Here is a 27,556-nt window from a genome sequence, read left to right on the forward strand (position 1 = left end):
TCCTATAACTAACTGCACAGTACTTGCTTTTCTTCAGCACCAACACTTTAAATGACTTTGAGCCAGGAGAAAAAAGCAAGAAAAAAATATACAATTTTTGAAATACATATGTGTGCGAGCACACCCCCCCCCCAAATTTCCTGCAACGGAACTCCAACATTAACAGCATCCATTACTAAATTCAGAAATAACACAGTGGCTGGGAATTTTCTAATTACAGAAGTATAGGAATTTTAAGATTGGTTTCTAATGACACAGTCTTATTGATGTTCTTGTTTCCACACATCTCCATAAATCCCCACAACTGGAAATTCCACTAGCCACATTCTTTTATTCAATTCCTTTCTTCACTCATTTGCCAATTATTTTCTGAGAGGCTACCATGTGAAAAGATAAAATCTTTGCCATCGTGGACCTTGCATTCAACTGTGGGGAGAGAGACAAATCATGTAAACCAGTAAACAAACACTTTCAAATAGTTTAAGTACTATGAAGAAAATAAAACACTGTAAAGGGATAAAAAGGGAGAGATGGAAGAGGGAGCTATTTTAGGGAGGATGGTCAAGTAAGGCTTCTCTAAGTCTTCATATTTCAAAGGAAACCTGAATGATTTTTATTATCCTGAGGATCTTTAGTAAAAGCACTGATGGTAGAGGGAGCAGAAAGTACGAATTCCTGAGGTGAGAATTCAGGGAATAAAAAGGTCAGGTGGCTGGAGCACTGTGAACTATAGCATATAAGTTCCTCCATTAAATGCAACGAAATTTAACTCAACATCTTAGTAAACCCTGCATATACTTCATAAGAATTGCTGTATATGAGAGGAAGATAATAATAAAGCTATTGTAGGATGTATGATGGGTCTTCTTATAGACTTACTAGTTAAAAGACCCATTCTTTCACACTAGTCTTGCAGAAAATGTGATTTGAATGAATGAGTGTAGCAGGAAATTTACAAATCACTACACATCCTGACCTTTAGGCTCCCATGTAGATCCAACCACAGGGATTGATATAGGATATTAAATGTATAATTTATGAGCATTTTATTACTACACCATAAGCCATAATAATATTTATGGTTTTGACACTTGATAGTGCTATGCTTAGCATTTTCCACTGGCATTTAGACATGAATTTTGTAAAACAGCATGGATAGACCTCAACTGATTTTCAATAGTAAGAGAATATAAGAAGGATTTATTGGGACTTCCCTGGTGGCGCAGTGGTTAAGAATCCGCCTGCCAATGCAGGGGTCACAGGTTCGAGCCCTGGTCCGGGATGATCCCACATGCCGTGGAGCAACTAAGCCCGTGCACCACAACTACTCAGCCTGTGCTCTAGAGCTCGTGAGCCACAACTACTGAAGCCCATGTGCCTAGAGCCCGTGCTCCGCAACGAGAGAAGCCACCGCAATGAGAAGCCCGTGCACTGCAACAAAGAGTAGCCCCCGCTCGCCACAACTAGAGAAAGCCCATGTGCAGCAACGAAGACCCAATGCAGCAAAAAATAAACAAATACATTTTAAAAAAAAGATTTATTTCCCAAGATTATGCTTGAGAAAGAAAACTGTATCCAGAAATAGGTTTAATGAGTATACTTACTTGTTAAAATACATAAAAGAAAAAGATATTCTGTGTAAGAAATCACACCTAGAAGAAAAATAGTATTAGTTATGCTATATATAAAATATTACTTTCTCTTCATATTTATCAAGTAAAATATTATTCTTATAATAGCAGTAATATTTATAAAGAACTTAGAGTTTTAAAGAAGATGCTAAATATTGTTTTAAATGAGACTAAACTATTACTACAAAATCAGAGTGAAAGAAACAATAAATTTTACATTGTTTCACATGCCTCTGTAGAAACCCATATAAAAATCACATTAATGCTTCCAGATATATTGGCACAAAAGCAAAATTATCAATAATGTTACATATAGCTGTAAATTTTAAATGTGTTGCTAGCTTTCAAGGTATGAATCTAACATAAAATAAAAACGTTGGAAATGGTTAACACTGTAAAGTGCTTAATTACTTCTTAGTAACCCTTGAATAAAACATTTAGATGTTCTTGCTTAGAGATTTGACTTCTTATTGCATTCAAAAAACACAACTCTATAGTTATTACTTTTCTGCTTTCAAGTTATCATTCATTATTCTTGATAAGCTTCATGCTTCTATTAAATGTAATCTAATAAGTTTCAATTCTTACAGAAAGCTTACACTTTCTGTATATTGCATCCTGAGTTCTCTGTAATCTCATAAACTTTAAAAGGAGTTTGTTTGGACTACATAAAAACATACATTCTGTTACTCAAATTCTTGCTTTTGGATTATAACACCCAAAACTAGGAATAATCGCTTAATTTTTTTTCCAAGTGTATCCCGAGAAAATGAAAATCAGAAATAAGCCAATAACACTTATCCAGATACCAGACAGCCCTCATGTTTGGTAAAAGGGTATAACAATCCTTAAAATAATCAGATCGTGAACTTTAAAACTCCACTTTACCTGATGTTCTTTGAGGCTACCCTCTTTGTTACAGAACAAAGGAAGAGGAGTCACTGTCAGGCAGTTTGTCAGAAGATGTGAAGGGACCGAGCTAGGAGGCCCTGAAAGCATTCCCGTCTTCTGTTTATACTAGAATATTGTGACCTATAGACATAGTTCTGGTTGATTGCCATGAATGTTATGGGAGAAAGATTCTGGAATGGTCAACGTATATAAAGATGCAATACCTAGATTCCATAGGGATCCCTCAAAAAAAAAAAAAAAGCTCTGGAAATGGGCTCTGTATCTCCACAACCCCATCTCACTGACTGTTGCTCTGACTTGGTGGAATGCACAAGAGGTGCTGGTTAGTATAAAGAAGTTTAATATATGCTTTACGTCTTTTACTTGATAATCAACTCACGATTCCCCTCACTGAAGGATTACAAAACAGTGAGAGTCCTGATGATGGTTATCATGGTAAGCACTTGTCTGAAGTACTAAGTGGTTTTTGAGGTGGTATAATCCACAGGGAAGAAAAACAAAGTGAGAAACTCATGATACAATTTAATAAAAATGGTCAGGGACATATATACACTACCAAATGTAAAATAGATAGCTAGTGGGAAGCAGCTACATAGCACAGGGAGATCAGCTCGGTGCTTTGTGACCACCTAGATGGGTGGGATAGGGAGGGTGGGAGGGAGATGCAAGAGGGAGGGGATATGGGGATATATATACACACATATAGCTGATTCACTTTGTTATACAGCAGAAACTAACACAACATTGTAAAGCAATTATACTCCAGTAAAGATAAAAAAAAAAAAAAAAGGTCAGGGAGAAGGGAAAATATTACTAAACATGAACTGTAGATTCATAATGTTTTTAATTACAAAAATGGAAAACCATTAGATTAACCTTGCAATTTATTTTAAGGCCACCCAGTGTCAAAAATAAAATAATAATAAATGCTAAGCATATAGTAATGTTTCGATCCTTAGAAAAAGAGGCTAAGAAAGATGCTAACCAGGTTTCTCTTGAAAATTCAATTTTAAAAAATTCTAAGGGAAGTTCCTTAAAAGCATTACACTGTTTAGCTCCTATATCATGATATATTACAGTTAGCTATTATAACTAAGTCTATGTAATTCATGTTTTCATAAATGCTGTATACCAATTAAATTTTTGTAAAACTGCCTAACATTTTCTTGCTGGGTTATATTTTAAGCAGACAAAATTCATTTGTAAATTAGTTTTCAATAGTTCTAAAAACTTAGCTTTATAATTCCTCTTCCACCTAATCTCTTTATAAAAAAGCAAGATTCTCTGTAACTCTCTACTTTACCTAACCCTGTGGTTCTAAAACTTCTTGGGTACACGGATTACCTTGATAATCCCATCACTATGACATAGATCTGCACTGTTCTACAGTGTAGCCATTGGCCACACGGGGCTATTTAAATTTAAAATAATTAAAAGTAGATAAAATTAAAAATTCAGTTCCTCAGATACAGTAGCCCCATTTCAGGTAATTAATAGCCACATTTGTCTCGTGGCTACCATACGGACATTCCCATCACTGCACATAGTTCTATTGGGTAGCACTGAATAGATCATCTCCCCCTGAAAAAAATATGCAAATATGCATACAATTTAAGTAGGATTAGGACCTGCCTAAACCTATGGCTTCCAGATTTAACCCTCCCCCTAACTAAAAAGAATTTCCTTCTTCCATGCATTTATCCTTCTTGGATTATATTTGATCCAATTGCATTTTCCCATGAGAGGTATTAAAGAAATATTTTTTACATTCACCAATTTACCTCTTCATTCCGAGCTTTGAATTTTCCTGATCCTATCATTTCACCCGAAGATTTGCATGGCAATCTTTAAGACAACTTCCAGAAAAAAATTTCTAAGAACTTTAAAGACACCATGGCTCAGATTTCACAAAGATTTAAAAACCCTAGTTATGAAAAGCCTACAGTTAAAGACAAGGTGTCTCCTCCTTCCAGAGTCCATAAGAACCAGGTAGAAGCAATCTGAATTTCTAATTCTACTTAGGCAAAAATATATGGATTATAACTAATCCTTTAAAGTATTTATCTTCACATTAGAGTAAATATATTATTTTCAAACCAATATTGGTTGAAATTGATGAAAAAAAGGTAAGTTTAGATAATTGCTTTATATTGTTATTTTGTATACTCTTATATTTGAATATGAAAATATATATTTCTAAGAAACATTCCTTTTTAAGATTAAAGAGTTTATTAATTAGTTTCTGCTATAAACATTTATAAAAAGTACAATGTAAAAGAAAATTGCAATAAAAGCTATATAATTTGATTGCAAGGACATGTATGAATTAACGAGTTAACGTATATATAGGTATGGGTAATACGGTAAATTGAAATAGGTGGATTTTGCAGTGAGTGTTGTTTTTAAAAGAAACATGTTCAAATTGTGCAACCAAAAGATATATCTAATAAGCTTTTCATATTGATTAAATTTAAGAAAATCTGCAATTCCCTGGAAGTAAAAGGAAAGAAGAAAAATAGACATTTGGAAATCAGTATTTTTGAAAAATGCTTTCTGTGGGTAAATATAACATATACTTCTCAATATGGTTAAAAAGGTTTCTTTTTAACTATAAAAGTTCACTTTGTTGTAAAAAGTGTGGAAGATATGAATAGTGTATATAAAAAGTAACAAAAAAACCACCCTTAATCCCACTGCCGAGAAACAATCATTATTAATTTTTTGGTGTTATTCTTTTCAGTTTTTTTTCCATGTACATAGACACATATGTAATTGTAAAATTATTTAAGCATGAGGAAAATATGTATAAATAGTATAAATAATATAGTATCAATATTAAAATACATAAATACTAAAGTTAACTTACCTCTTTCTTTAAGATTTCGAAATAGCTTTGATGATCCTTTCCAAACTGGTGGTGTTTCTGATAGCATTTGATTTAATTCCTATGACATAAGGTATCATAATGCTGATTAACTGGTAAACCACTTACTTATAAAATAGACCAAAAATATTTAAATGCCTCTGCAAAAAAATTCTCTGCTTAGAAGACGTGAGACATGACTGTATTTATACTATTTTATCTGTGGTTCATTCAACCATAAAACCCAATATTTGCCCACAGTCCAAATGTAAAAATAAGTGATAAAGATGCTACATTAGATTCAATTAGAGCTACCAAAAATTTCAGATAAACTTAATAATTGGAGAAATACATATATATATGATAATCTAATTAAGATAAAACAGTGAATTTAAGTTCTGGAGCCAGTTAGAAAAGGATGGTTCTGTGGAAGCCACAGGAAAAGGTGGACTTCCTAATACAGGTCACATACGATCACTGAGCTTCACATACTGTTTTCTGTAGCCCTCTTGGATTTAGGGGATTTTGTGGTAGATGAAGTAACTGGGCAACAGATTATGCTGGGGAAGAATGAAGAGTATTTTAATAGTGACTCAAAGAATGATGACATCAGATGAAGCGGGATGACAGGGTATTGAGTTACTGTGTCCACTGCTGCAATTTTTTTTTTTCTAATTTTAACTTAAATATTCAGTAAAGAATACACACTTCAATTGCTGGTTAGCCAGCTTTTCTTTTTTTTTTTTTTAATCAAGCTGAGGGGGGACGATTTTGGAAAATTTAAACATTTGATTCATTGCCCAGATACTAGAACGATTTTGTGTTTATTACACATACTGTGTTAAAAATAAGTAAAAATTATAATTAGGTTAACTGTGAAAAAATTATTAAAGGATTTGGTGAGATAACTTGAAATAATTTGAAATTAAAAAATTAGTCTGGGGCTTCCATGGTGGTGCAGTGGTTAAGAATCCGCCTGCCAATGCAAGGGACACGGGTCCGAGCCCTGGTCTGGGAAGATCCCACATGCTGCGGAGTAACTAAGCCTGTGTGCCACAGCTACTGGGCCTGAGCTCTAGAGCCTGCAAGCCACAACTACTGAGCCCCGGTGCCACAACTACTGAGCCCACATGCCACAACTACTGAAGCTGCACGCCTAGAGCCCATGCTCCGCAACAAGAGAAGCCACGACAATGAGAAGCCTGCGCACTGCAACGAAGAGTAGCCCTGGCTAGCCACAACTAGAGAAAGCCCGCATGCAGCAATGAAGACCCAACGCAGCCAAAAATAAATAAATAAATAAATTTATTAAAAAAAAAAAAAAAAAAGAAAAATTACTCTGCTAAGTAACATACTGAAAAAACAATAGAAATGACTTCTTTTCCAGATCTGACTCTTGCTACTCAAAATGTGGTTCCCCAATGGCCCAGGCATGATCACCGGGGAGCTTTTTAGAAATGCAGAATCTCAGATCCCATCCCTGGCCTCCTGAACCAGAATCAATTTTTAACAGGATCTCCAGGTGATTTTTATGCACATTCAAGTTTGAGAAGCACTTTAGACAAATCCTTCCTGATGTAGTTGTACCTAAAAAAGCTCTGTGACATTTATAAACCATCTTTTTCATTATAGAGCTGGGTTAGCAGGCAAATAAGGAATCTCTGGGATGCCAAAGGCAGGAGAGGTATTTGTAGGGGATTTATAGACACCCTGAAGCCTGTCTGTGAATCCTTGCTCTCATTTCCTTCATAGTGTTATTTCCGCACTGCAGGTAACAGATGCCGCCAGGTGCTCAGTAGTGTCTGACTAGGGTAGCAATTCACATATGACTAATAATGAGAAGCTAGGATATTTAATGTTTCAACAATAGTAAACTCATAAACATTTTTGTTAGAGCACGAGATTAAAAAATATTAATATTTTGAGTACATTTTATATACTTTCATTTATACTGTCTCTATTATATAAATATTACCATCTCCATTTTAACTGTTCCCATGTATTCAACTCATTTCTTCTACTTAAACTCAGCAAAATTTAAGACCAAAAAAATCATAGCTACCTTTTACTGAGTGTCCCCTATATGCTTGGCAATGGGCTAATACATATCTCATTTAATTCTAAAAAATAATCCTCATTATGTATATTTTATGTTTACGTGTCTTAAAGAAGATAAGTAACTCACCCGGGATTACACAACTAGTAAATGACTGTCCAGATCCTTACTGAGTCTAAGCAGTTTATTTTTGTAATAATTTAGTTCCTTGTCTGGTCTAGATCATCTAGTTGACACACTTATCTTGTTTTGTGTCAACTTCAGGGACTTTTTTTTCTTAATTTGATTTTTATTTTATATTGACATATAGTTGATTTACAATATTATATTAGTTGCAGGTGTACAGCAAAGTGAGTCAGTTATACATATACATACATCCATTCTTTTTCAGATTCTTTTCCCATATAGGTTATAACAGAGTACTGAGTAGAGTTCACTGCAGTGGAGGCTAGGGACTTTTAAGTTTTATTAAAAACTGTATTTCCACTCCCAGTGCCTACCTTTGTCTCTTATAGGTAGTAGTGTTGTATGATAAAGAATTTGATTGGCCTTTGTCCCTGGTTCCTGGGAAGAAGACTATATCCTCGCATCACACCAAAGTTTATGCTGAGGAGATGACTCAGGATAGGGGGCTGACCTTCAAAAACAACCCCGTGATTCAAGGGTTGGGGCTTTGAGCTAGCCTGACCCCTGGGGAGGGGAGAGGAAAGGGACTGGAGATTGAATTCAACCATGTGGCCAATGATTCAATCAATCACACCTATGCAATGAAACCCCCAATAAAAACTCTGGACACCAAACTCAGTGGAGCTTTCAGGTTGGTGAACACATGGGTGTGCCAGGAGGGTGACATACCCTGATCCCTCAGGGAGAGGGCACAGAAGCTGCGTTTGGAACCCTCCTATACCTTGCTGTATGTGTCTCTCCATTTGGCTGGCCTTGATTTGTTCCCTTATAATGATAATTATAAACTATAATTCTACGTGTAGAACGTTCCTGAGTTCTATGAGTCAGTCTAACAAATTATCAAACTTGAGGGGAGTTGCGGGAACTCTCTGAATTTGTAACCAGTTGGTCAGCAGTGTGGGTGGTCCGGGATCCCTTGATTCGCAGCTGGCATCTGAAATGAGGGCCACCTTTTTGGGAAATGGGTCCTTAAATCTGTGGGGTCTGATGCTAACTCTGGGTGATCAGTGTCAGAACTGTATTGCAGTATTGCAAGTAGGGACTAAATAAATATTTGCTGGATTGAATTCATTTACCCAGAATTATAGATGCCTTTTAAAGGCTTTATACAATTTTCCTGAGTACAATTTTTATAATTATATACGTAATACATATGTTATAGGAAAATTAGTAAGTGCAGAAAATAAAACCAGATTGTAATCCAGGGATGGACCACAATTAAAAATTTTATTTAATCTCCTTTTAATCTAATTCTCTATCTAGGCATATTTATACAGTATTTTTGTCATTCTTGTTGCAAATATTAAATCATTTTCTGCATACTGCTTTGTAACTTACTCTTTGCATTAATATGTCATGAGCATATTTTCCTGCCAAATATTTTTCATTTTCATTTTAATGGCTACACAGCAGTTGTCTGTATCAGCAGTTCTGAAATGTAACTATACTCTTAAAAATTGTTTACCTGAAAGAGATATTGCTTATGTAGGTTATATCTATCAATATTTAATGCATGTGGAAATAGAAATGATACATTTTTAGAACACAAAAACACACAAGCACATATTCTACTAGTTCTCAGAGTGATGATGTCATCACTCATCATGCAGCCTCTGGAAAACTCCACTGTACACTTGTGAGAGAATGAGAGTAACAGAACAAGTATCTTCTCAGTATTATTATGAAAATAGTCTTGACTCCATGGACCCCCAAAAAGGTCTTTGCATGTTAAGAAAGACCAGTTTATATTATTTTGCAATTTGCTGTTTTACTCAAACTCATGTTTTTTAGGTCTATTCATGTTGCTACACACATCTCTTGTGTATTTATTCATCTTAGCTCTATATTACTGTATTGTCCTTCATATGCCTATTTCACATTCTTTTATTAATTCCTCTACTGATTGACATTTATATTGTTTCTAATTTTTTTAGGACTCCTGGTATAAGCATACAAGTGTTTCTCTTGTAAACATACCTAGAAGTAGAATTTTTGATATGCATTAGATAGGGCCAAATTTCTCTCGAAAGAGCATATACCAATTTACATTCCCACCGGATTCCTCCTTCTCCTTGTCCTTGCTAATTACTGGTTTTGTTAGATTTCTAGAACCTGACAATCTGATGGGTGTGAACTAGCATCAGATCATTGGTTTAATTTGCATATCCCTGATTACTAGTGAGGTTGAGCTCCTTTACATATATTTATTGGCCCTTCTGGCGATGTCTGCCCATTATTTTCTTATTATCTTTTTTATATTGATTTACAGGAGTTCTATATGACTACAAGACACTTAGCCTTTTCTGTTAATAATGGGTTGGCCAAAAAGTTCGTTCTGGTTTTTCATATCTTAAGAAAACCCGAACAAACTTTTTAGCCAACCCAATATGTTGCAAGCATATTCTCTCATCTGTCATACATCTTTTAACATTGTTGACACTGTCTTCTGGTGTGCCAAAATTTTTAATATTTAATTTAGCAAAATTTGCCAATAATCTCCTTTGAGTTTAGCTTTATATATCTTTTATATATGTACATATCACATTTATATACATATACATCACATAAATATATATATATAAAAATAGCGTGCGGGACTTTCCTGGTGGTCCAGTGGCTAAGACTCCATGCTCCCAATGCAGGGGCCCCAGGTTTGATCCCTGGTCAGGGAACTTGATCCCACATGCCACAACTAAGACCCGGTGCGGCCAAATAAATAAATAAATATTTTAAAAATAAATAAATAAAATAAAATAGTGTGCATGCATACATATACCAAGAGCTTTAACCTACCTGCTTGGAAAGTGACTTCCATGTTTTAGCAACTATAATAAACATAAAAAATTAGATAATACTTCATGTAATGTATATCAAAATTCAGTAACCATCTACAATCATAATGCATAACACTGACTTTTATATCTAAAAGGCAAAGGTTTTTTTAATCTCAAGATTTAGACCTATGTATGTTATGCATTATGTATTTGTTTCATGTACTATAAACTACTTAAATAATATCAGTGGAATAGAAAACACATTTTCCATAATCATTATCTTACTTTGGGGATTTCTGGATTTATAAAGTAAGTTAACTTACTCCATGTTAAACATCCTATGGGCTTAAAACACAAACAATGATATTCATTAAACACTGATGTTAGAATATAAAATATTAACATAGAGAAATTATAATTTTAAGGTGTTACCCATGATCTCTGCTGTGTTAGTATCTCTGATTATACTTCAAAGGTCAGGTCTCTCTAGAGTGAAGGGGAAGGGTAGGGGCAAAGAGAAAAAAAGATCAAGGAGAGAACAGGTAATGTGATAGAGAGACTCTTGGCCTGTTTTCCATTCTTCTCCCCTAGGAATGTCATAGTTGAATAAAATACCTGAGATCACTTTCTTTTTCTGATTTCTCCTCACATCCCTGAAGATCTCAAACACTATAAATCTTATAATATTAAAATAAATACATAGTCAATATTGCTGTTTCCTTGCTCAGATTTGAACACTGTGAATATCTAATGCTTGTCCAAGAATTATCTCCAGGTTTGTATGTGATTAAATCCTATAATACAGCTGCATTAGGAACTAGTAAATATCAACTATTTCAGTTACATTACAATAATGACAACCAATAATTTTTCTACATGGCAATGTGGCCACTTCTGTATAGTTAACCATAGTTAACGTAAACAATATATCAAATTCAAGATTATAAGATAGGCATGTTTTGCTTAACTTTCTCTTTTTTAAGCGATGTAATAAGTCATTTTAAGATCAAAAGGGAAAAACTATGTTCTAAAATTTGGCAAACTGATTTTTATGAAGATAGTTTTCTTCTCTATGTAGCAACAACATCCTTTCTTTACCCAAGACAGTTTATATGCAAACATGTAATCAAGTTTAAAATCAAGATTAAAATCATAGGTCTATACGGTAGAATTCAGCATTTAACCTTAATTATAATACTTTACACATTCATTTCATAGACATCCTCCTTTACATAATGAACACAACAATGTAAATAATACTTATTATTCTGTTGCTTTTGAAATATAGCAGTAAGAAAAGAAGAAAAATAAATGGTACAAAAGTACATGCACATACTCTTATGCAATGCTCAGAAGTTATTTATCAAAAGAGGAAGTTAGACACTCTTGAGTTTTGTAGGGTTTATGAGATTTCCAGGGTAAATTATTCACAAAAGACATATTCATTCTGCCGGATATGTCACCATGTTCAGTATTATTGGCTTTTTTTTTTAATAAAACTAAAGAGCCATTAAGATTGTTCTTCAAAGGATTTTCTGATTTTCTAAATTCCTTATTTCACATGAAGTTACTGCATATATAAATATAAGGTGAAGAGGGACTTCATTCTTTTGGATATATTTTATTTCTTAAGCTATAGATTGATGTTTTCATTATATTTTTAATATTTTTATGTATGTCTGAATTTTTTAACTTAAAATTAAATTAAAATTAAATAATACTTGAAGCTATATGAAAATAATTACTTATTTTAGTTCTAGATGAACAGTTTACCTCTTAGGTTCTATTTAAGTGGGTAAAACAAGAAATTTTCTTGATTTCAAACACAAAGTTACAATCAACAATCAGATGTGTATCTCAATTGACATTTATTTGAACTATAATTATTAAGCAAATGTTTACATAGCATACCATTTTCCTGTTGATGTTGCCATAAAATTATATTAAAGATTTTTTAAAATAATGGTTATGAATTCAGGTGATAATGATGATGATGACAATGACAGCTAGCAATGTTTATTGAGTGCTTATTGCATGTCAGATATTACACTAAACATAACTGATCTCATTCAATCCTTAAAAAACCTCATAAGGCTGTTATTTTTACTTTTATAAATGAAGAAACAAAACATTAAATAACTTACTCAGGTTCTCAAAGCTCATAAATGAATGCCAACGTCTAAACACAAGTCAAATTTCAAGATGCTATTTTGATATGTACATGATTTAATATTCAGTCTATGAAGCATATTTTCTTTTTTGAGGTAAATATTTCTTTTTAAAACCCTACAGTTTTAAAAAAGTTTTTACAAATATCTTGATCTTTAGTTACCATTCTTAATCATGTCTTAAAAGTGTTGGTTAGAAATTAACTGATATTAATTTGTGGTTGTTAAATATCCTGTGTTTATACTGGAAACTAGTTTTTTCCCTGCAAGTGATAGTTTTGGAATATCTATCAAAAGAATCACAGCTAAAATTATTTCCAAAAAGCAAAAATCCAACAGTAGGCTTCCAGTGAATACATTATGAAGATAAAAATAAAGAAAATAATGAATTAAAAAATTTCAAACTATGAAATTTTAAATCAGTAAGCATTACTTAAAGGATAACTTCTCAAATATGTTTGACAACAGTTACAGAATTTGATGCAAAAGTACCATTTGATATTGTAAGAGATATATTAATAGTTTTGTCAAATCTATACTAAAAATAAATATAAAAATCCACACTGTACAAAAACAATTAAACAAAAATGTATGGAACACGTATATACCTACTTATGTATAAGGGTCTTTTCTATGTACAAAGTCCCTATACTCAGGAAACGTACAATATTATAGGAGGACAAAAAATACAGAAACAACCAATTCCAAGGCAGAATATGGTTATCTGGCACATGGTAAGTACTCAATAAATATTTCTTGAAGGAAGGGGGAGGGAGCGGGGAGGGAACGGGAACCAAAAAAGCATAGAGATACAATTCTTACCACAGACTTCAAATTTTCCAGAAAAAGAGCCCTACTTAAACTCTAGCCTTTTGTATCACTACTGTCACCTTTATTCTCCTACTATGCCACCTCCCTAGGCAATCTCATCCATACACATTGCACTAATTACCAATCATGTACAGATGAATCCCAGACACATACCTCTTCCCAGTCCTCCCCCCGATCTCCAATGGAAATAATCCAAAGCATCAAAAATTAATTCATTAAAAGCTAATGTGTGAAGTAGCCAATTTGTCAAATTACTGAAGATTGAATTTTTTGAACTTTTATACATTTTTCTTTCACCTCACAGTTACCTTTTTTGTTGTTGAGAATGCTTAAGATCTGTTCTCTTAGCAAGTTTTAATTATACAATGCTGTACAATATTATCAACTACAGTCACCATGCTATCCATTAGACCTTGAGGATTTATTTTAAGTTTGGTTTTGCCATAACTCTATCTCTGAAGAAGAGATGGCTATAACTGTTCTAACCTAACTTAAGGCATTCATTTGACAGTTTCAAGCAGATTATCAAACAACTAATTATTTGGTACGTTGATTTTCAGTGAATTGAAATCAATGATCAAGAGCTAGATCCTACTGCCTCCTTGATATCTCCTCTTTTACATATCTGAGGCATTTAACTACATCATGTCCAAAACTGAAGTTGTGATTTTTCCCTTTAACGCCAGTCCCTACTGCCATCCATCCAGTTAAGCCAACCAGAAATCCTTAGTACTCACTACTCCATCATTACCATTGCCACCATTGTTAGAAGCTTTTGAGGCTTGGACAAGAGTCTCCTCTCTGATCTGCTCATGGCCACTCTGGACCTCTGTAATCTGTCTCCACCCTGAGATCTTTCAAAACACAATATAATCATGGCAGGCACCTGTTGAAAACAAGACAACAGGCCCAAAATGGAGTTGCCTATGCTAAGCCCCATGTCACCCAACTGAGACTTAATTACAGTGTCAGTTCTCTCCCACATGGAATCTTAAACCAGTCATCAGGAATCACCTGATCAGCAGCAGTTAGGTCATCTGTCTGACAGGGGTCTGATAGACCCCTACCATCTCCTGAAGGCACGTGACCTCACAATAACCAACCTGCTTTTTTTTGCCTATTATAACTTACTTGTTCCTGCTTCCTTCTGCCTATAAAAGGCCTTTCATTTTGTACAGCTCCTCAGAGCTCCTTTATATCTGCTAGATTGGATGCTTCTCAATTCATGAATCGTTGAATAAAGCCAATAAGATCTTTAAAATTTACTTAGTTGAATTTGGTTTTTTAATACACCAAATTCTCCTGCAGCTTAAACCACTACCACAATTTTCCATTACTTTTAGGATAAAAACAAAAATGTTTAATATCAGCTTACAGACTCTGAATGATTTGGCCCTACCACACATACCCATATTCCACATACCATATTCCTCCTTGCTCTTTGCACTTAGAGCCACCCAGATCTTTTTTCCACTCCTCAAATGTATCACACTCCTTCTTGTCATGGCACCTCAGCACACGCTGTTTCTTCTGCTGAAATTCTCCACTCCCAATTTCCCATTTACCTAGCTAGCTCTTATGGTTCATATTTCATGGTAATATTTATTTCCCCAAGGAAGATTTCTCTGAGCTACCTGAGTAGGTCACTTCTCAAAAATACACTCTCATAGCATCAAGAAACTTTCTTTCATGGCACTGAGTTATATTTTGTTGTTTATATGTAAATTTTGTTGATCAGTGTTGGCTTCCTCCACCAGACTGCAAGCACCATGAGGGTGGAGAACATTTACCTTTCGTTCCCCTCACCACTGTATCTCCAGTGCCTAGTGCAGTGCCTGGCATTTGATAGCTGTCCTTGACTACATGTCATTTAATATTCTGTGAGATGAAATGGGAAGGGTGCATAAAAGCACTTCTGCTGCCTTCCAAAGTACTATGGTTGTCTTGAGAAAAAGTACTCTGTGATTATTTGAGTTGTGAACTGAACTAATTCCTTTTTTTCATGGAACCCAATTTTTACTTGAAAGAATAACTGACAAATTATGGTTATTGAGACCTGGGTATTTGGCAGACATTTTTGTACAAATGAACAAAGTTGCTTCTTGCTGAAAGAAAACTGACAGTATTTGTTGTTAATGATAACATTTGAGATTTCAAGTAAAAATCAGAATATTGGAAAACTTGTATACACCACGAATTTGACAGCTTTCCAATAAGCAAAAACTTTTCTGATGAGATTATGACAATATTAGTGAATGTGATTTTTAAAAAATATTGTGTAATGAAATATGTCAACATTTGGAATATCTGCATAATTTAATAAAACAACATTTTCCAGTTGATCTTGCAAGATTATATAAGGGAAAAAGATCCATTCAAAGTGCAATGTAGGCCAATGTATTTTAACAAAACAGATAACAAAAAAGTTTCAAAGTCTACATTGCAACTAAACTTTAAGAAACTACCATTAGCAAAGTATTGATACAGTACCAAAGAAGAATATCTACAATTATCTAAAAGACTACTGAAATACTCTTCCCTTTTCCTACTTCTATATTTGTGAGGCAGACTTTGTTCAGATACTTCCTGAAAAACAATACATTGCAACAAATTGAACACAGAAGCAGATATGAGAATCCAGATGGCTTCTATTAAGTCAGACATTAAAGTAACTTTGCAAGAATGTACATAATGCCCCAAAATTTGAGAACCACTGCTCTAACACATGGAAAGGTGAAAAACAATTAACTTATATTTACATTGCAGGAGCCATGACATATTCAGAAAAGATATGGTAAGAATTTTTGTCCAGGTCTAACTGGAGCCAGCCCTCTGAGTTATTCTGTTTAGACTGGATATAAGAACTGACTTGGCAGAGTAAGAACCTATTATAAAGAGTAAGGTAGTGTTTAGTTGGATGTACTGAGAAAGAGGAAACAATAGAAATTTCTGAATACAGAAAAGATACCAGTAGGAGTTGATAAGAAATATTAGTCTGGTAACACTGTAGAGCATAGTATCTTTTGAAATACCACATTGCTTGCTTAGTTGTTCTGAAAACTTATACTGCTCCACATTTTTACAAACTAGAGACAAGAGAAAAATCTTATAAAATTATTGAGATAACTGAAGAAATATACTTACATTTGGGCTCATCTGTTGTAACAGCCAAAATAAAATCATATGGAGTCATGAATAACTGCCCTTCACATTCTACAGTCGCAAACAAACGAAATCGCTTTTCCCGAGATGTTGCATAGAGATCTAGGTCTTCAATGTCTGTTCTGCCAACAGCAACCTAAAGTAAAGAAAGCAAGTAAGTCTGGACTGTGTGAAGTAACACCTCCTTTTAGAAGATAAATGTTTTCAATTATGTTGATAGTGAATTAACAGAATAAATGAAAAAGTGTGAAAATATTGTCTTCTGGAGAACTTAATCATATTATAAATAACTACCCACATGAATACAATGAACTAATGTTCAAAAGATCCTACAATGAATATCATTAAGGTTCTGAAGACTTTACACTGGCACTTTGAAGGACCTGTGATTTATTTCTTCAGTTTCAGTCTCAGAGAACATTAAATTTCTGACCTAGTAGTTTCTTCAGAAGGAACACCAACACTTGCTGAATGCCTACTATGTACTCTCTATATAGGCTTATTTATTTAATCAGAACTCTTTTCATTGTAGTCTATTAATCTTCTAAAAGAAGAAAGGGAAAGCCTGATAGGCTGTTCATGGCGACCACTAAGGAAACCACTTAGTGGTAGAGCTTAGATTCGAACTGAAGTTGCTAAGTTTAGATCACTACAGTAGAGTTACCACCAAGGTTCACTCTGAATTCTACCTAAGGTTAAGATGAGCAGAATCAAGAGTGTGTGTATATGGGGGGAAGGGGATCTCCTTTTGTCTTACTTAAAGATCTTTCCTTGTAGATAAATAATTTCTCACTATTATTTATTTTCTCTCTGAACTATAACAAATCTTTTAATAAAATGATTTTTTCCTGATTCCATAGTTACTACATATAATTTAGAAGACAGAATTTAAAATTTTATAGACATAATTGTTTTTGTTTTCTTTTTTGGCAAAAAATTGGGGTTATACTATGCTGTTCAGTAATCTGATCCTTTTTACTTATTAACGCATTTTTGACCAGAGACGTATTATGGCTACAAAATCCTCCAGTCAATAATGTGTTAATATATCATGTGTCATTTTTCCATGTCACTAAATAGTCTAGTAGACCATTTTTAGTAACTATATAATATTTAATGGTAAATGTTTGTAGCCTAACACAATTAATGAATTCTAACTGGTTGACTATTTAGGTAATTCATAGTACTTTACTATTATAAAACAATGTTATAACGACCAGCCTTGAAAATATTTAAATATATCTACAAGTAGTTCCTTGGGGTAAACTCTTAGGAGTAAACTTGATTGGTCAAACAAAATCATTTCATACATATTATCAAACTGCCTCCAGGGAGTTTATAGCAATTTACATGACTAGCAACAATATAAAAATTGTATTTTCACACATTTCATAAAAAATTATTTTATATCAGAAAAAAATTCTTATTTAGGATGACAAGCTTAATCTCTTTATTGTCTCTTCTATGTCTACTAAGTCACTATGCAAATTATGTACAAATTGTCAAAATTATTTAAACATCTAATATTTTGAGAAGTTTTATCAAACAAACCATAAGAACTTTCAGTAAGGAAACGACATTTTGTATTTCTAAGTTACACCTTACTAAATGAAAAGCCAGGCAAATGAGTAATCTTTTCCCACTGTTCTGAAGACTAAGACTTTTCAAAACATTACAGAAGTAGTCAAATAAAAAATTAAAAAGAAAAATTTTAATGCCATTTTTTAGTGGCATGTATAAATAGGGAGAATCATATAAATAGGGAGAATCTACAATCTCAGCCCTTAAGGAATATATAATCTATATGGAGGGACAAAATACTACTTGGAGAGACAAAAGGTACAAACATGGAAGAGAGAATAAGTCAAGTTAGAGTAAATAGAAGAAAAGCACAATAGATTGAAGTTAATATGAAGGCTTCAGGAAGAAGAAAATATGAATTTTAATGTCAGGAAGAGATATGAGCATTCTAGGTTTACACGGCATATTTGAAGATGGTAATAGTCTTCCTGGAACAGAACATTTGCATTCATGTAAAAGGGTAGGTAAACTGATACCAATTTCTGAAGGCAAGACTAAAGCACCAGGATTTAATCTGACAGAAAGCAAATGGCTTTAGGAGATTCTTAAGTGGAACAATGACACAAAGAAAATGGTGCTTTAGAAAGATAAAGCAACCTGGTACCAGACATAAGCTAGCTCAGCAGTATATTAATAGCAATACTCAGGTAATCCATTTGTATTGGGAAGTTATTTTGGCTCTACCATGGGTAAGGAGACACTCAATCACTCAGTGTCAATAACGAGCGATAATCTCCCTGAATACTCCTCCCTGAATATTCCTCAGGGATCAATCTACCATCTTAAGTCCCCTTCTGCATATATATCCCAGCGGTTTCTTCTTCCTCTTTGGGCAGGGAAACCAATACTGTCTGTGACCACAGTTTACTCTCCTGCTTTCTTCTTGCTAAGCCATTTCCTTGGACCTAGGTGGCCCCAATCAACCATGACTCATCTCCACTGAATTTCCTGGAGGACCACTGAGTGGGGAGCACTCACTGTTTCTGCACCACAATCTGAAGTCATGTTTCAATCTAACGTCCGGAACCACAATTTTTGCCTATTTCCTATGACCTAATATGGACTTGATCTGTGACTTCTGCCCTTACCTGGTGCTGCCATTACTGCTCATGAGGTGCCTGTGTTTTCTCATCAAACTTTCCTTCCTTAAGCCCAGTCCCAGCAGGCCAAAGCTGCTTGACCGCTGCAGCTGGGAATCTGATCCACCTGTGAGCTGATGCTGACAACTCCTCTTTCTCCTTAATGTCTACTAACAATCAATTAATGAAGCCTGTGGTTCTCTCTCTAATTTCTCACATCCACCCACTGTTACTACCTTTGTTTAAGCACTCACTGCTTCCCTAAAATTTTACAGTAATGGACTATGGTTTTTGCCTCTAATCCATCCTATATTAAGAGAAAGAAAAGAAAAAAAAAAGGCAGAACTGTGGAACAATTTGTATTCTTTAAACACCCAAGGAACGGTATCAGAAGAAATCTGAGTTCAAGGTTGTCATTAAAACTCCACTGTATGTATGAGTTCTACCTCTTGTTACCTTAGCAAAAGTACCCATCATTTTTGATAATGGCACTAGGTGCCTACTGGTCTGTTTATCACCTTAAAAGAAGGTGTGGGGAGGAGTTTGGGAATGGTTTGTGCCCCAGACAAAAAAATAAGTATCCTAAAAGGGAAGAATAGGATTTACATAAAAAAGAGATAACCAAAGCCTTGGTGCTTAAATGGGCTTCCTGCTACTGCAGTTGTGTTGCCTCCTCCATTGCCTCTGATCAATGTAGTGTAATAAATCACATAGTGTAATAATACACCCGGGAACTGCTCAAATGAACCATGGACTTGTAGAAAGTAAAAAACAATTTTCTCATGAGATCACAGTAAACTGGCCTGATCTTAGAACAGTCGAGTTATCATCAACTGGGAGGACTGAGTTCATCTGGCTGGAGGATGGGATGGGATAGAGAACAGAACAGGAAATCAATACTTGGGTTGGTTTTTTTTTAATTAATTAATTAATTAATTTAAATTTTTGTCTGCTGTTGGGTCTTCGTTGCTGCACTCGGGCTTTCTCTAGTTGAGGTGAGCACACAGGCTTAGTTGCTCTGCGGCATGTGGGATCCTCCTGGACCAGGGATCGAACCTGTGTTCCCTGCATTGGTAGGTGGACTCCCAACCACTGCGCCACCAGGGAAGTCCCTGGGTTGGTTTTTACACTTTCTGTTCTCTTACACTGACTGATTTGCCTGTTCGTACTCAAATGCCATACTGCTTTAACTGCTATAGCTTTTGATTATGTTTCTGACATTAGGTAAAGCAAGACTCTATCTTACTGTCAATCTTTTAAAAATATTTGTGCTGATTGATATGCAATTTTTTCTTCTAAGTGAACTGTGAAATTAAGATGTCAAATTCTGTTTTAAAAACCCCACTGAGGGACTTCCCTGCAGTCCAGTGGTTAAGACCACAATTCCAATGCAGGGGGCGTGGTCAGGGAACTAAGATCCCACATGCCATGCAGCGTGGCCAAAAAAAAAAAAAAAAAAAAAAAAAATCCCACTGATATTTTGTTTGGGAGGACATTGAATTTTGGTGTAATTTAGGATGACTTGATTTTTCCCAACTGGGAACATGGATGTCTATTTATTCAGGTCTTCAACTACATCTTTCAGTAAAGTTTTACAGTTTTCTCATATAAGTTTTAAAATAATTTTGGTAGATTTACTTCTACATTTCATAGTTTCTGTGTAATTGTGAATGGAACCTTTTATTGCTATTACATTTTCAGTTGGTTATTTCTGATGAATGGGAAAGCTACTGACTAGTAATTTGCTTTGTATCCGACTAACCTTACTAAATTCCTTCATTAATCTTAATAACTTTTTTCTTGGATTTTCTAGGTAGATAATCATAAGTTCTTTCAAAATAGTAAGAGTTGTAACTTTTACTTTTTAATATTTAAACCTCATCTTCATTGTCTTAATTACTAAAGGTTTAAGTTTCTAAAAATGACGTTGAATAATATCAGGAATATTAAGCATTCTTGTCTTGTTCCATAGTTTGCAGAGAATGCTTTTAATGAATTGCCATTAAATGCAATGTTTACTATTGGTTTTGATAATTATCTTCCACCTTAAATCAGGAATGGGTGTTTACCTAGTCTCCTTTGGTCACTGAAAATAAATGAGTTTATAATTAGAATGGTCTTTAGAGATCATTTGGTCCTCTTGTTTTTTTACCTTTCTACCAGAATAACAACATAAATGTGGTCCCCTAACAAAAATTAAAATGTGTTGGGCAAGTAGAAGCATAAACAGAAATCCCCGAACAAAAACTCAAAAGGAATTGGACAAAATTCTATACTATTTACATTATCTTTTAACTATTTTTGGTTTCCAAGATGAATATTTAACATCAACTACTGAGCTAATGTGAATTCATTCATTCAGCAGACACTTGGTGTGTGCCTACTACATACAAATGAATTAATTATAAAATAATTAGTCAATTGGTAGATAACTTTATCTAAAACTATTTTAGGGACAAATGTAAATAAATAAGCTTGGTTTAGTTATGTCTAACTACTTTCAAACCTTTCAGTTGTCTACATGCCTCTTTCTCTGCAGTTTATGAACAGACTATTTTCTTAATGAATGCTCTAATGGCACAGATGAAGAATAATTTTTTTTTTACTGTGGTAGAGTTCTAACCAAGTTAAACTTTACAGTGTTTTGGAGGTTGACAAGGAGCAGTGGTCCATGAAGGCCAGCTGAGGACACCTGACCTGACCGACTAGAATCTCTGAGAAAACGGACAGCTTCAGGCCAGTAGACCACCAAAGGTCAGAAGGAACTCAGACCTTTAAAAGATTCAGCTTTGCTTTTGAACTTTCCAAAGTTTAAAAAATCTAAACCTTCTTAAGTTATTTTAACATCACTACTATGAACACTCAGAAACAAGAACCAATAAATAAAGGTAGAAAATGATACTCAAACTGGTTTTCTAATCCTCTTGGCCATGACAACGATCTTGTATCATGTTAATGATCTGAGCCTTTCAAAAAACAAATACAACCATTTCCCTCGAGCATACTGGCCTGAATCTGTAGGTATAATCCTTATATTACAAGGAGCAGGTTAATTACACCTGTATTCACTGGCCGATCTACTTTAATACCTTTTTTGCTCATCTAAATCCAGTATATCTTGGGAATTCCCTTAGGACTCCGCCCTTCCATTGCAGTGGGCCCAGGTTCAATCCCTGGTCAGGGAACTAAGATCCTGCATGCCGTGCAGCAAGGCCAAAAAAAAAAAAAAAAAAAAAATATAAATATATATATATATATATATATATATAATTTCCAATATATCTTTTAAAAGTTAATTTCTAAAACCTAAAATTAACCTAAACATCTTTCATAATATGTAGTTTCAGTAAATTATACTTTTTACATCATAAATTGCCAATATAGTTAAAAGTCATCAATAAGTATAATGTACCTAAGGTGAGTGGGAAAATTAACCAGAAAGCAAAAAGCCTGAATTATATCCATTTAGTTGTTAAGACATTAATTGCTAAAATGTAAATCTTTATTATAATCCAATATTATGTACCTAAAAAATAAGCCTTTCAAAAGTGGTAAAGTATAACTAGACCATTTGTGAACCACAGGGAAGAGACTGACAGGTGTTATACAAGTCATGTTCATTTAAGAAAAATTCTTAATTTCTATAGGTTGACAGTCAAATTAAAAAACAAATACTTGGGAAGTTGAGGAAGTGACAGCCTTTAAATCGTTAAGAAAAAGTAAAGAGAAAACCTGTAGGCTTATAATGGCTAGAAGAAGAAATAGCCTCTAAGAAGCTGGAGGGCAGTAGAAGTACAGATGGAGCTGAAGACCAGCTAGTTTAGCTTCTAAGAAGTAATCTCTCCAAAGTAAACACAACACAAAGTTTCCACGTTCCATTTTTTTCCTGTAGGTGCCTCTTTAAAATGGCCTACTTTATAAGGTGAAATCCTTTTTCTGCATGTACTCTTGCCTTCTTTCTTTGTTTTTTGTTTAGTTTTTGTTATTATCAGCAGACACATTAAGGAAGCTCTTAAATGCAGGAAGACTGAAACTAATTTTTGTCAGGCAATAAGTAGAACATCAAACCATGGAGTTTATTAATTATCGATTTAAAAATTTTGCTCTAATTAAAACTTCTTAAGAGATTGAATTCGGGACTTCCCTGGTGGTGCAGTGGTTAAGAATCTGCCTGCCAATGCAGGGGACACGGGTTTGATCCCTGGTCTGGGAAAATCCCACATGCTGCAGAGCAACTAAGCCCATGCGCCACAACTACTGAGCCTGCACTCTAGAGCCCACGAGCCACAACTACTGAGTCTGCGTGCCACAACTACTGAAGCCCATGTGCCTAGATACCATGCTCCACAACAAGAGAAGCCACCACAATGAGAAGCCAGTGCACTGCAATGAAGAGCAGCCCCCGCTCACTGCAACTAGAGAAAGCCCATGCGCAGCAACGAAGACCCAACGCAGCCAAAAAAAAAAAAAAAAAGACATTGTTAAAAAAAAGAGATTGAATTCAATTAATATTATTTGTACCTTGAATTCAAGTTTTCCCTGGTTTTTGTAAGAACCAGAGTCTTTATTGTGAGAACTCTGATACTGAAATAGTGTCCTTGACTCCCCCTTCCTCTCACCATCTGAGATTGAAGATACTTAAGGACTATTTGTGGTTGGTTGCTTCACATCAGTCTCTGGAACCAATCCTGTCTCAAGTTGGAGGTGTCCAAAGATTTTAAGGCCAGAGATTTGGGTGGTGGTGTCTGTCTTGTTCTGGGTCCAGGAACTGAGCTCCTGATTTGATTCCTATCATCAGAATCCATCCTTTATTTCCCAGTTCCAGTACCTGATTTCCTACCTGTGCCTGAGACCTTCTCCTGATCCTTCAGTAGCTCCCCTGGAACTACAGTACATGCTAAGCTCCCCACTCCAGTGCTTGGTATTAAGCTGCTACTTACCAGGTCTCCCTGATGCCTCATTCTAGACTCTCTCTGCTATAGAGATCCGCTAGTTATCAACAAATTCAGTGGTTGTCCACTGCTAGAACTTTATGAAACCAACTAAGCTAATCCTAACCAAAGTCTAGTCATAGCCTGTTGATAAAAACAAGAATGAGTCTAACTTCACTCTATGCCTGGAATGAGCTCCGGGAACTGTACTGGTCTCTGAGCAATGGCCAGCTCCAGGAATATTTTACATCAACTTCCGCTTCCTGCTCAGCTTTTCAGTTTCTCCGGAGGTGAGCCCTGATACCTTTGTAGCTATTGCCAAGGAGATGAATCTTTGCTCCATATCAAATGGTCTATGTGATTCTTTTACTCAGACTCTTAGGAAAGCGACCTGCAAGAAAACCTTCTGCTGCCACACCCTCTCTACTATATAAGATGCTACTCCAAATCAATCCTACTTAATCACATCCCTTGTATTAACGTATCTTAGACTTTGACAATACACCTTCCCTGAGAGTTAACCCTGTACCTTGGATAAATCCTAGCTATTTCCTTTATATATCCTACTACTCTATCGCTTGTACTCTTTCCTCCCCATTCATACTGTGTTGCAATTACCTGTCTACATATGATTAACATAGTGCCTGGCATATCTAAGAGGCTTGGTAAATGTTTATTGCATGAATGAATGAATGCTTATGGATGAAAAGATAATTGGCAACCGGATAATAAACAGCCAAAGGGATACTGAGTGTGGGTCAGGTGGCAGTGAAGGACAACCAGAAGAGAGGCTTCTGATCCCAAGCTGGGAATCTAGACTGAGATAATAAAAGAGAACCTAAAGCTTTAGTGAGAAAGGTACCACACTATAACCTAGGTGTATCCATCTTTTCAAAGTTGTTCAAACATACCATCTTCGTAACTAATGTTGGTAATTGTTTAAGTTATCTATTGTAATAAGAAGCCTTATGGGATTTATTTTTCATTTTGGCTGTTTTTTATTTTAATAGAGTAAAAATTCCAGTAAAATGAATCTCTTCTTAAGTGCAGATTCAGGCAAAAGTATTAATAACTTCTGGCTTAAGTCTTAAAATTTGGAGCACTAAATTCTCAGGCACTCCTGCCAAGTGACTGCAACATATAAAAACTGGATAATTCAATTTTTTCTTTTTTTCATATTTAGATTTTAAAACAGGGTTCCACGTACTTAACTTTTTAAAGTAATTACTGATACTAGGTATATATTACTTCTGTTGCCTTCTTTCAGTTATACATTACCAATTTTTTCCTACAATAAAGAATAATTTTTGCTTCTATGATATCTTTCCAAAAAGGACAGTAAAATTCACAAATTCTAGCTTCTGACTACAGGAATAACAACAACAACAACAAAATGGACAGTATAACTGGTGAGAATTTTATCAGTATATGAATTAGGGAAGGCCAGAAAGAGAAGAATATAGCTTTTCACATTTAACTGAATACTGGAGTTACAACATAGAAGAAGGTGCTTGGTTATCATTAGAGAAAAAAACAAACATAAATATAATTTGAAAGAGATTCAAATTTGGTACATTATCCTTTATGCTACATGGAGGACTGACTGCAAGAGGGGGCAGCAGTGGAGGGGCAAGAAGCCAGAACAGGAAAGGTGTAGAAGATGTAGCATACGATTTATTTGGCAAAATCCTGAACCAAGTACAAGACCCAGACTGGGGACCTTAGCCAAGAATATAAGTGATACACAGGGGTTCAAGCAGCAGGCAAATTCGCTGAAGTCCACTATTCAAAGAAGAGATGAGTAGACCAAGTCAGAGGAGCCTGAGTTCAGGAAGAAGTTTAGCTCCTTGAGAATTGGCATGATGTCACTGAGGGATAAAACAGAAATCCATAAGATTGGAGCTAAATCACAGGGATGAGTTACATTAACAATGTTGAAAGTGGTCAATTAGCCAGTGATCTGAAGCGCTTTATATTCTCCTGTTGGTTTTAATGTCCGTGGTGAGGTTGAATCTACTCGTGGGCAGTTAGGTGAGCTTTCACACCAGAGAATATAGGAGACAAGCGTAGCTAACAAAGGTAATTCACCGTCATCAAAAAATAATTCATTTCCCTTCTCAGTGATTAAGGCTCTCACCAACTAATCCCTTCTCCACTACATTAGAGAGAGTAAGCTAAATTCCTCAAATGTAATGGCTCAAACACAAAAGAAGTGTGTTCATTTCTCTCTCATAGGAGCCCCAAGAAGATAGGCTAGGACTGGGGTCAGGGTGGGATCAGGGAGCTGTGCTTCACACAGTCAGTCAGACCCAGGGTGATAATGACTCTGCCACTATCAACCAAGGTGGGGGGCGGTGGCAGGGAAGAAGTCCACGCGACTAGGACTAGAAGAGGCATAAATCACTCCTGTTCACATTCAATCACAGAGAACTTAGTCACATGGCCACACTTAGGTGCAAGAGATAATGGCAAATGAAGAACTGGGTATCCACAATCCTAACAATTATGGAGGAAGAGAAGAGACTACAGTCAAGAGCTTGCAGTCTCTGTCACAACAACTTTGGGTGACAACATCAAGGACTCATGGAATATAAAGCATGAGGGAGAAAAACATTAGAATTACTATGTTTAACAAAGACTCGGAGAGATTCACTTCCAAAACAAACAACATCTATAGGATTAAAAGCCTCATGGGAGGTAACACTTCTAAACAACCTTCACCAATTTTTCAGGAAATACTAAACTGCTGTGATTCACTTAGATTGACAGTCCCACACATTTTATTGTCTGTATACTGTATCTCTCTTTCCAAAGTCTTAGACACAGCCACTATTGGCTTGAAATCTAATGCTGTCTGCACTTTCACTCTCCATAGCTTTGTTCTTCCAAATCTGGCAAAATGCTGCTGTAACCTCCTGACCTTTTCACAGAACACTGCAATGAGATAAAGAAAACATTGGGTCTGGTCCTCCATCTTGATTGTTGAGAGATGTCGAGAATAAACATGTTGTCTGCTCCACCTCCACAAACTTACCCACCTTATCTAGGGGAGGTTGAATAGTAATTACTGTCCTACAGCTTAATTTACAAACACTGAATTGAGCCATCTACAGGTAAAAAGATCATGGTCTTCAAATTTTTTGCTCTATAATTATAAAACTATGTTATTCCTACACTAAATTTGGCGACAGATTACTCAAAATACCCAACTAAAGTAACTAAAAACTATAAATCTAAACTCTAAGTAACAGAAACAAATAAAATATAAAATTAACTGAAAATTAATACATATATATATAAACTTAAATTTTAAATTCTAAGAACTTCATTTCTTTCATTAATAAAGAACAATTCATTGTGAAAATCAAGTATCATCAAACTT

The 27,556-nt window shown here is 35.0% G+C and overlaps 1 protein-coding gene across 1 annotated transcript in view; it reads right to left on the reverse strand.

Moving 5' to 3' along the window:
- Positions 1-27,556, reverse strand: part of MICU3 (mitochondrial calcium uptake family member 3) — a 100,410-nt gene that overhangs the window by 41,394 nt on the left and 31,460 nt on the right. The window contains exons 2-5 of the mRNA XM_036838797.1: positions 16,566-16,719; positions 10,442-10,473; positions 5,410-5,488; positions 1,605-1,652 (exon numbers count right to left, since the gene is read on the reverse strand). Of these exons, the coding sequence (XP_036694692.1) occupies positions 1,605-1,652; positions 5,410-5,488; positions 10,442-10,473; positions 16,566-16,719 (313 nt within the window). The remainder of the gene's footprint in view (positions 1-1,604; positions 1,653-5,409; positions 5,489-10,441; positions 10,474-16,565; positions 16,720-27,556) is intronic.

The sequence above is a fragment of the Balaenoptera musculus genome, chromosome 21 (genome assembly GCF_009873245.2).
Source record: "Balaenoptera musculus isolate JJ_BM4_2016_0621 chromosome 21, mBalMus1.pri.v3, whole genome shotgun sequence".
Taxonomy (NCBI): domain Eukaryota; kingdom Metazoa; phylum Chordata; class Mammalia; order Artiodactyla; family Balaenopteridae; genus Balaenoptera; species Balaenoptera musculus.